This window comes from Lepidochelys olivacea (assembly GCF_965140295.1).
Source record: "Lepidochelys olivacea isolate rLepOli2 genome assembly, chromosome: 22".
In the NCBI taxonomy this organism is placed as follows: Eukaryota; Metazoa; Chordata; order Testudines; family Cheloniidae; genus Lepidochelys; species Lepidochelys olivacea.
Window position 1 is genome coordinate 5,367,849 of NC_140432.1, and position 11,612 is coordinate 5,379,460.

At 43.5% G+C, this 11,612-nt stretch overlaps 1 protein-coding gene across 1 annotated transcript in view; it reads left to right on the forward strand.

The window, feature by feature from the left end:
- The window catches only part of DDX25 (DEAD-box helicase 25), a 47,703-nt gene extending 36,656 nt beyond the window's left edge, over positions 1–11,047 (forward strand). Inside the window, exons 11-12 of the mRNA XM_084612022.1 lie at positions 2,598–2,786; positions 9,973–11,047. Of these exons, the coding sequence (XP_084468148.1) occupies positions 2,598–2,786; positions 9,973–10,034 (251 nt within the window). The 3' untranslated portion in view covers positions 10,035–11,047. The remainder of the gene's footprint in view (positions 1–2,597; positions 2,787–9,972) is intronic.
- Positions 11,048–11,612: the final 565 nt, after the last annotated feature.

Below are 11,612 nucleotides of genomic sequence, written 5' to 3' on the forward strand. Positions count from 1 at the left end.
CCAGATGTGGAAGGCAAGAGAGCAAGATCTAGCTGCTCTGGTTGTGTAGACCAGTGCTTCTCAAGCTATCTGTGGGGGACTGGCAATTTTTTTTTCTCAATGTGCGCGCGGACCAGCAGCCGATGGCTCGCGGACCCCACTTTGAGTAGAACTGGTGTAGATGACCCTATGTAGAGAGTTGTATGCCCATTAGTATTTAGAGTATAGGGTGATGTAATGGAAGTAAGTGGTTCATTTTTAGGAATGTAGAAATACAATATGCGGTGTAAGGAAATCAGAGGCACAGAGAGAGGTTGGATACATGTGTGGCAGATGGAACTAATTGCTAGTGGAACCCTAGCTCTGTATATCCTGACCATCTAGACTTTAAAACTACAGTGTTCAGCTGAGGTTTTCTTTGTTTAAGGAAGATGTTTTCAACCTTAGCTGTCTTAATTTTTGTTCGGGATTTTCTTGGTGGTTCTTAATTTTGATGAATAGCACAATTGTAATATATCTAAAATATCATGTTGATGCTTGTTTTTATGAAGTTCAAATATTCCTCTAGTCTTTCTGGTGCATAACTGTTTCTCTGAAGACTCTAAACTTATGAACTTCACTGCATAATTTGTTGCATTAAAAATTGTATGGATTTTCCTATGCCTGAACAGCTTCCTCCCTCCAGGGATTTACAAGATTTGCCAAATTCATGAGCCAAGTTTCTAAGATCCTTGAAGCAAGCGAAGTTTTGTAGTTCCACTCATATTTTGCACAGCTCCTAGAGGTGTTAATTTTCAGATACAACTCAAATTATTCACCTCATTAGGGGAAGGAAAAACTTATTTGAACATTGAGGACAAATCCTAAGAAAAAAGCCCCAAACTTGCTGTTTCTAGACCGAGTGATTTGTGAAATACACATCTTTAAAGTTAGATTGCTTGAAGAATGAAAAGCTCACTTGTTTGTTTCATATCCCCAAAATGTCTGATTAACTCAAACTTTAAAAAAATCTGAGACACGCAGACAGTTTCAATAAAAATTACAGAGTGGGGAGGTGCAATATGGGGCTTATAATGGGAACTGTCCTACAACTTTAACTATAAAAAAAACGAGGAGTCTGGTGGCACCTTAAAGACTAACCGATTTAGTTGGGCCTAAGCTTTCGTGGGTAAAACCCACTTCTTCAGATGTGGGGTTTTTTACCCACAAAAACTTATGCCCAACTAAATCTGTTAGTCTTTAAGGTGCCACTGGACTCCTCATTGTTTCTGTGGATGCAGACTCATACGGCTACTCCTCTGAAACCTTAACTATGGGGTCAGAAAATAAAGCATCACTAACCTGGCACTAAGGGTAGAGTATGGGAATATTACCTGGTCCCACAGCAAGCAGGAAGATCACTCCACCGGCTCAGCGTATCCCAGTCACATGTGCAGAACCATTGTTTCCATAAGGGTATCCCTGTCTGTGCAGTCTTTACCTCTGGTGGGTAAAGTGGAAAAGCCTCAATTGATGCTTTGCATTGCATCACCTTCGAGTCCAGACCAAGCTGGTTACTTTCATTGTGTGATATCCGCTTATTAATAAGAAAATCACATTTTCTCTAGTATCTGGCTGGTGAATATTGCCCATATGCTCAGGGTTTAGCTGATCGCCATATTTGGGGTCGGGAAGGAATTTTCCTTCAGGGCAGATTGGAAGAGGCCCTGGAGGTTTTTCGCCTTCCTCTGTAGCATGGAGCACGGGTCACTTGCTGGAGGATTCTCTGCTCCTTGAAGTCTTTAAACCACAATTTGAGGACTTCAATAGCTCAGACATAGGTGAGAGGTTTTTTGCAGGAGTGGGTGGGTGAGATTCTGTGGCCTGCTTGTGCAGGAGGTCAGACTAGGTGATCATAATGGTCCGTTCTGACCTTAGTGTCTATGAATCTATATCAGTTTGATAAATTTTTCTGGTCCCCAAACGTACATGAGTATTGGCCAATATTTTTTTTCAAACCTTTGTCTACTCTACCCTTCTCCCCGCCTCCCCCCAAATTTCCCATTGTAGCTACTTCTGGTTCAGCTCCCTGGTGATAGTAATGGTGGAAGCTCTAATATGGGCAAGATAATCTTGGCCAGCCACTGTCTTGTTTAGACCTGTCCAGAGCGGGGTTAACAAATGCTGGTAGTCATTGGAAGCAGTCGACTGTCAACAGCTAAGCTGAACCAGTGGTAGCAACAGTGGGAAACTTTAGGCAAGGGTTAATGTAGACATAACCTGAGGATCTATGTCTTCTCAAATACAAAAGGTTCTGCTCACACTCTGGGGGTTACCACTTCTTTTCACCCCATTTTTCAAGGTAACTTGCTTCAGATTTTCAGAACATGTTTGAAGAGAGCATATGAATTAGGTAGCCCCCTCCCAGCTGAGTGTCCCTAGCCAACTGTAATAGCTATTCTTGATTCTCTGTGAAGTACTGAGATAACTACATTAGGCAGAAATGAAACTGGACACATTGGTCCTATTGTTTAAGGGTTTTAATGGCCATGGCCTATTTCAGGTGCAATGGCAGGTGCCTTAGGAGTTCACCAGTGAATTTGTTTCCCCCTCTCTCTCTCTCTCTCTCTCTCTCTCAGGTATTGATGTGAAACAAGTCACAATTGTTGTGAATTTTAAACTCCCGACAAACCAGTTGCGGTGTCCAGACTTTGAGACCTACCTACACCGCATAGGGCGAACAGGTCGTTTTGGGAAAAAGGGCCTAGCCTTCAACATGGTGGAAAGACACAACTTACCACTGCTACAAAGCATCGAAGAGCACTTCAGTGAGTACAGTATCCCCATCAAACCTGCACTGTATGTGTAAAGCTTGTAGAAGTTGGCTGTAGTAGCAAAGGGCAAATCACTGATACCATAGTGAACTGTGATTTAATTATTAACCAATCAAGATGCTTTTACTAGGTTATTAGCCAATTAAGTTATCAACTTGCACTAAGTTATTAACTTATTTGCTGTCAAAATAATATATATAACTGTTTCCCCTGTATTTCATACTGTTTAAATAGGAATAATACTACAGTAAATGATACAATGAACTCACACTACTGTGGCTCTTTTTGATAATGTTGATTGCTAATTTGCTCCTGAACCACTGAGGTGTGAGTATTACTGCCCTAGAGGCTCAGATCAGACACCCAGAAAGTGAGGAGAACACAGAGCATGTGTAAACCACAGGCAACCTTAATTTTGGCATTTCCTAACTTTTCAGTGCTTGACTTTGCTGCCTTAATATCCTTTTTAATGTAGGTTTTTGTGTAATTTCCTGGGTTTTTAAAAAAGGAAACGAAAACAAATTCCATCATGTGGAATCTTGGGTCCATTCTAGGCTCCGTTGTGTGCTCCAGTGGGCACAGTCTCTTCTGCCTATTCCTCCCTGCTTGACCCCGTCTGCCCCATCCTTTCAAGCCTTTCCCTTCCAAGTCCTGTCTCTTCTCCTAGTCTCATTCTTTGGGCTTCTCATCTCAGTACCGGTCCCTTGCATAGAAGTCCTATTCTCACCCATCCCAATTCCCAGTCCTCTTGCACAGCCTGTCCCACTTCCTCCCAGATCTTCATGTGATCTTTCTCCCCCACCCTGCCTTCCAGTGGTGCTCCCCCATTCCCTTCCTTTGCTTGTTCCCAGTCCTGATCACACTCCCCGAACTCCTTGTCCAATCTGTCTCCCCCAGCCCCAAACTCCCTGCCCAAGTCTCTTTGCCCAGCCAGTCTCAGTTCTGCTATTGCACACTGGTCTTCTCTTCAGATTTGTGTCCTCCCCATTGGTTCCCATTCTTTTTGCCCCCCAGATCTGGCTCTTCTCCCCTCTGTGTTGGAATCCAGCAGCTTCCTCCTCTGTGCTACCTGGGCCCAGCGGGGGGGTCATTGAGATTTTAGGAGGCATCCTATTAGGTGCCCAGCTCAGAGCTGCAATTGAAGGGAAAGTCCTGCTGAGCCTCAGCTGGAGCATGCCCAGCGTGGACAGATTCTTTGGTGAATTTTGTTATTAAAATTGCACATGCTCAGTAGACTTGGGTTGGGGACTCTCCCTAAGGGTCCCCGATCTGGTTTAACCTGTTCCTCCCCACTGTTCAAAGATAGAGCTAAATAGGCTTAATTAGGAGCCTTTTGTTTATGGGAGGAGGGATAGCTCAGTGGTTTGAGCATTGGCCTGCTAAACCCAGTGTTGTAAATTCAATCCTTGAGGGGGCCATTTAGGGATCAGGGATTGGGGATTGGGCCATTTAGGGATCAGCAAAAATTGGGGATTGGTCCTGCTTTGAGCAGGGATTTGGACTAGATGCCCTCCTGAGGTCCCTTCCAACCCTGATAGTCTATGATTCTATCAGACTTCTGCAAAGTGATTTTTCAGAGATGTAAAACTTAGCCAGATTTGGGTGGATTTTCATGGAGAGGGCAAAAGGCACATTCCCTAACACAAAGGCCATCCCCTTTCAGATTTCAAGTCCCTGGGCCAAAGCATAGGGGTGTTAAAGCTGTTCAAAGATAAGGGCACCAGAATTTTTTAACATGAGCAACAAGTATTTTCCCTAACTTTTTCCTGGAAACAGCTGAACTTTTTTGGCTGACATTTAAAAAACAATAACAGTAAAAAGTCAGCCTGAGGCAGACATCAGCCATGGGAAAACTTCATCCCAAGTGGCTAGGCTACCGAAGTTTCAAGCAACCGAAACAGGGTCTTATAATGGGAAGTGTTGTGCAACCTTAATAGGTGTTACTGCTAGCCCCTATTATAATTCTGTTAATACATACTGTTCAGAATGTATGAGGAGAGTGTGAGCAATACCATAGTAAATGAGAACACTTATTGTTTAGAACAAAAACAGGGACTAAACATACCTCACTTCCCCTCAGGACAGAGGTGCCCCCCTAGGGGACACTTTCCCAGACTAGATTTATGCATCTCAATCACTTGTGCAGACTCTGGCTCCCTCACCTGATGTAGAAAGCAAGCCAAGTGCTGAGGAGGTAGGGCAGGAAGTGTAATGAATTAGAAGGGACCTCAGAGGGTCATCCTGTGTTGCTGAGGATGGAAATGGGGGGGAAACATACAACTGTGTATAGCCTTCTCCAGGTGAAAGAGAGGCTCTTCATTGAAGATGTTTTGGGGGAAATTATAGTAAGGAAGGGGGGAGCTAGAGTGGCTCTAGAAATGCCAAGCCAAAGTAAGGATGACTCAGGAAGTGATGGGAGTAAAGTTGGATTGGGGAGAAAGAGCAGAACCCACATGGAATGTTATCAGCATGAGCTATTGCTTCAGTAAACACTATTTGTCAGGTATAGCTGGGAGAGGCAGCAGGTGCAGGATGAACTGGAGGTGCAAAGCGGATGGGAGTGTTACTAGTAAGAGACTTCACTGAAGAGATGGAGGGGTCAGGGCTCCACCATCCTATGCCATCTGCTATTCAGTGTGCTGCTTTGTAACACTCCAGCTAAAGTTCTGTGTTCAGTTTTTGGACTTCTCAACCAGAAGGGTTTGATAAACTGCAGAAAATTCAGGGATGGGCAACAAACTGCAGCATTAAAGGGTTCCTGTGAATGCCTAAGGGAGCCAGGTGTGTTCAGTTTGGAAGAGGAAAGAAGATAATGGAGTTCTTATTCTAAAGGGATGGGGGGGAAGTTATTTCAGGGGCTCAAATGAGGCAAGAATATGAACAAAAGTCTCAGGAAATCCAATTTTCATATGAAGAATATATCCAAAGAATCAGCTGGTAGGGGAATCCTCTATTTGGGCAATTTGAGGTGCTGCCACTGTGTCAACTAAGAAAATTGGACTGAATGCTTGAGATGCTTATGCAGAACCAGCCCAAGAATGGGTCATCCAGCATCTCCACCACAATCTACAAGGGCCATTTCCAGCTTTGAGAGACCAACCTTATCCATGTTAAAGGGAAGAGACTGTTTGCTGTAAGGGGGGGAAGCTGTCTTCTGCCTGTGTACTGCCCACTAGGAATGTTCTCTCACTGTGCTTTGTTGCTCACCTGCTTGCTTAGCACAGCTTCTCAATGTGAATGATTAGAAGCTGTTACTGTGGTTAGAACTCGTGACATGGCAAAGGGCAATTTCATCAAATGCTCATTTAACCTATTTGACATTTTCATACTGGGTTTGGATTGTTTCAGTCCCTGGACTTTCGGACCCTGGACTTAGAAAAGCAGACTTTGACTCCCTCAGGGAACTGATGGGCAGGATCCCCTGGGAGAATAACATGAGGGAGAAAGGAGTCCAGGAGAGCTGGCTGTATTTTAAAGAATCCTTATCAAGGTTACAGGGACAAACCATCCTGATGTGTAGAAAGAATAGTAAATATGGCAGGCGACCAGCTTGGCTTAACAGTGAAATCCTTGCTGATCTTAACCACAAAAAAGAAGCTTACAAGAAGTGGAAGACTGGACAAATGACCAGGGAGGAGTATAAAAATATTGCTCGGGGATGCAGGAGTGTAATCAGGAAGGCCAAATCCCACCTGGAGTTGCAGCCAGCAAGGGATGTTAAGAGTAACAAGAAGGGTTTCTTCAGGTATGTTGGCAACAAGAAGAAAGTCAAGGAAAGTGTGGGCCCCTTACTGAGTGAGGGAGGCAACCTAGTGACAGAGGATGTGGAAAAAGCTAATGTACTCAATGCTTTTTTTGCCTCTGTCTTCACGAACAAGGTCCGCTCCCAGACTACTGCACTGGGCCGCACAGCATGGGGAGGAGGTGACCAGCCCTCTGTGGAGAAAGAAGTGGTTCGGGACTATTTATAAAAGTTGGACGAGCACAAGTCCATGGGGCCGGATGTGTTGCATCCGAGAGTGCTAAAGGAGTTGGCGGATGTGATTGCAGAGCCATTGGCCATTATCTTTGAAAACTCATGGTGATTGGGGGAAGCCCTGGACGACTGGAAAAAGGCTAAAGTAGTGCCCATCTTTTAAAAAGGGAAGAAGGAGGATCCTGGGAACTACAGGCCATCAGCCTCACCTCAGTCCCTGGAAAAATCATGGAGCAGGTCCTCAAGGAATCAATTCTGAAGCACTTAAAGGAGAGGAAAGTGACCAGGAACAGTCAGCATGGATTCACCAAGGGCAAGTCATGCCTGACTAATCTAATTGCCTTCTATGACAAGATAACTGGCTCTGTGGATGAGGGGAAAGCAGTGGATGTGTTGTTCCTTGACTTTAGCAAAGCTTTTGACACAGTCTCCCACAGTATTTTTGCCAGCAAGTTAAAGAAGTATGGGCTGGATAAATGGACTATAAGGTGGATAGAAAGTTGGCTAGATTGTCAGGCTCAACGGGTAGTGATCAATGGCTCCATGTCTAGTTGGCAGCTGGTATCAAGTGGAGTGCCCCAAGGGTCGGTCATGGGGCCGGTTTTGTTCAATATCTTCATAAATGATCTGGAGGATGGTGTGGATTGCACCCTCAGCAAGTTTGCAGATGACACTAAACTGGGAGGAGAGGTAGATACGCTGGAGGGTAGGGATAGGATACAGAGGGCCCTAGACAAATTAGAGGATTGGGCCAAAAGAAATCTGATGAGGTTCAACAAGGACAAGTGCAGAGTCCTGCACTTAGGACGGAAGAATCCCATGCACCACTACAGACTAGGGACCAAATGGCTAGGCAGCAGTTCTGCAGAAAGGAGCTAGGGGTTACAGTGGACAAGAAGCTGGATATGAGTCAACAGTGTGCCCTTGTTGCCAAGAAGGCCAATGGCATTTTGGGATATATATGTAGGGGCATTGCCAGCAGATCGAGGGACATGATCGTTCCCCTCTATTCGACATTGGTGAGGCCTCATCTGGAGTACTGTGTCCAGTTTTGGGCCCCACACTACAAGAAGGATGTGGAAAAATTGGAAAGAGTCCAGCAGAGGGCAACAAAAATGATTAGGGGACTGGAACACATGACTTACGAGGAGAGGCTGAGGGAACTGGGATTGTTTAGTCTACTGAAGAGAAGAATGAGGGTGGATCTGATAGCTGCTTTCAACTACCTGAAAGGGGGTTCCAAAGAGGATGGATCTAGACTGTTCTCAGTGGTAGCTGATGGACAGAACAAGGAGTAATGGTCTCAAGTTACAGTGGGGGAGATTTAGGTTGGATATTAGGAAAACCTTTTTCACTAGGGGGGTGGTGAAACACTGAAATGCGTTACCTAGGGAGGTGGTGGAATCTCCTTCCCTTAGATATTTTTAAGGTCTGACTTGACAAAGCCCTGGCTGGGATGATTTAATTGGGGATTGGTCCTGCTTTGAGCAGGGGGTTGGACTAGATGACCTCCTGAGGTCCCTTCCAACCCTGATATTCTATGATGTATATTTTTGCAAGACAGGAAGCAAGAAAATGGTCCAAATTATCCCTGCCTTGTAAAAAGGCATTGAGTTTTCAGGAAGTGCTTGTATGTCCAAGTCTAGTCATGTGTGAAGTTAGCAAAATGAGCCTTGCTGTTGATTTCTGTGGCATTAAAAGCTGAGTGGAATTAATGTAGGATAATCTGACTTTTCTTCTTTTTAGCCACTTTAATGCTGTAAACCTGGGCATAACTATGAGACTGAGAAAACAGTCAATTATTTAACAAGAATAATGCTTAGTAGGTGGAGCTCATTATTTTCTAAGTGTTTCCAAACATTCCCTAATCTCCACAACAGCCTATCAGAGTGGGCAGGGTTGGTGAGTTAAGGTAACCTGGGATGTGATTGGATCTTTCAATCTAACCCCATCTGCTGTTTTTAATTTGAGACGCTCCCAATGTGCATCATGCTTGTATAGTAGCCTCATGTTGGCAGCTGCCTTAATCCTGTTTACATTGTGCTTCTCAAAGTTTATTTGACTATCGCTTGAAGCACTTTGACTGGAAATACTATACTGAACTCTTAACCGGATATTTCCGTCCAAAAATAGGGGCACATGTGTGCAACAAAATATACTGTAATGTTCTGCAGAATGGCTTCTAACCAGAATTGATCCGTACCCCTTTTGAGAAGACAAACATCATTTCTCATTCCAATTATTATAGCAGTATCTCAGTTCGGTAGATGGTGGTGACTGACATCCCTAAAGACTGAGGTCTTCTGTCCACAAGACAATTGTAGCATGGACAGCAACAGCGCAGCTCCCTCATGCACTTCTGCCGCTGTGCCATGTCCCAACCTAGAGGAATGATCTCCACAGGAAGTTCTACCTAGACTGCCAGCAGTTCCAGTAGTTATGTTGGTGTTTGCATTAATGTTATTGACTTGGTTACTTACATACACATGCAAAAATCTAATACAGAAGAATGTATAGTTGGTGCAGACCCTGATGTGATTAGAAATATGCCTGAGTTATCAGTGCCTCGGTGAAATATATTGAGGGTCTCCATTTAAATACGTGAGTTGAGTTAAAATAAGCAGAGCAAAAACCAAACACATTAAGGTGTGTGACTTTTTTTTTAGCAGTCATAGGAACCAGGAAGCACCTAAAGTGACCAAGTTGCTGCACAGCAGACACCAGATTCACAGCTATGAACCACTGAGTCTGCTACAGCTGGCATAGCCATGCGACTTACCTGGTATCTGGGCCACCATCCATTATTCAGTCATTTCATAGAGTCTGTTCAATGGCAGTTGCTGTAACTAAGCAGAATTATTGTTTCAGGGGCACTATTAAGTGGATTGTACAGAAATTATTACAAATAGTGAACGTCAACATCTAAATTGTAATATTAACTAATTTAGAACATTTGACAGACCCTACCAACTATGTTGTGCCATATTTGTCTCACTTTTTTGTGAAATATCCTTCAGGTTCTAAAGATCTTTCTAAATCTACCACTCTCTGTAAAACAGCTTAAAAATCTAACCAACTCCTGTGTCCCCACTGTGAGCGGCCCTACTAAATGTGTACTCTGCTGCTGAAGCAGAGGGTGTGCTAGCTGAGTGCTGTTTGCAGACCAGAATGTAACTCTTTACTTGGTCTCATTTTTTTCCTTAGAGACCAAGATTAAGCAGTTGGACCCAGATGACATGGATGAGATTGAGAAGATTGAATATTAAATAAACCAGAGGTATTCGGAATCAAAGGGAGATTTTTCTTTAGCCTTAGACTTCAATATTTTTTCTGTTTAAAACATTGAAATAGTTTAAGTGAAACGTATTGCCATGTTTGGAAATGGTGATAGTCTGCCAGAGGATATTGTATGTTTATCATAAAGAATTTAGGAAAAGAAAAAGAAACTTTTTCTCATGGCTTCAGAATGTTTCCTATCTTTCCCTTCTCATGGACTCCCGTGTGTCTCATTACCAAGATATTGGCAGGCTTAATAAAAAGCACAGGAGGATATTCTCTCATCTGACCAAGTTTCCCTTTCCCACATCATTCCCAGGGTACATCTCCATCAAAAGTAGTGACTTAGTGAAATAAGTTGTTCAGATGAATTAAACTGCGAACATAAAACTGACATCCATATGATGATTGACACAAATCATGAATATTTCTAGCCACTGGATGGCAAGGGTTGCTTTCACACTCATGGATGAGGCAACACTGGCTTTCCTGCCGAGGAATAATAAAGAAACAACACTTCCCATTTTAGTCACCAGGCTCTCCTACGTTATATCAAGAATTAAATAATACGTGTGCTTGTTAACTTTCTTTCCACTAGATGGCAGCATTACTCCATAAACATACTCTGCCCCGTAGCCCTGAGCATCCCAGGCTTCACGTTTAACTTGGGAAACGACGTTTCCTTTAGTTCAGAAATACTCTTTTGAGCCTGAAGTTAAAATCTTTTTAGCTGATCCAAGATTACCTCAGGACAGAGAGAAGTCAAACTTTCCTGAGCCACAGAAATCTCTCAACTCTGACCTACCTCTTAAAGACTCTGGGCAGATCAAGTCATCTTTAGAACTTTTTGAATGCTTCACTTAAACAGTATCTTTCAAAGATATTTGAACAATACAGTAGGTTTTTAGAACTATTCTCTCTATTAACTGTTACTGAAATATTTATCCACTGCTTTACCTGTTCTGCTCCTTGTTAGATACACCGACAGTGGAAAGTAGTTATATTAAATGGCTCATTTGTTCCTCAAAGTCAACTTCTTTCTTTGTATTTATTTATTCTCAAATCAGTAATATGGGAGAGAACTCCGTGCAAGGGATGATCCCAGTGGTTGGGAAGTAGCTTGGGACTCAAGATGTGAGTTCAATTCCCTGCTCCACCACAGACATCTGTGAAACCTTGGGCAAACCACATAGCCTCTCTGTGCCTCCGATTCTCAATTTTAAAAAGTGACACTAATTGTGGTGGTGTGATGTGCTCAGATACTACAGTAATGGGCTCTGTATAAGTACCTGAGAGAGAGAATGGAGTTGAGGAACTAGTTACTCTAGAGCCAGACATCATGCAAGCAGTTGCTGTGTATGGAGAGCTTGCACAGCTCTATTCAGTGCACCTGAATCTTGACCTGCAGCACCTCTTTGTGTGTTTCTAATATGCCCATCCCCATTATATGTGGCCTAAATTGTCTACAAAGATGCAAGCTCTGCTCTTCTGTGGTCTGGCTGTTGAGCCTGTTAGTGGGAGAGCTGTGGCAGTTATTTCCGGGAGAGGTCACCTGTCTGTTTTTCTCT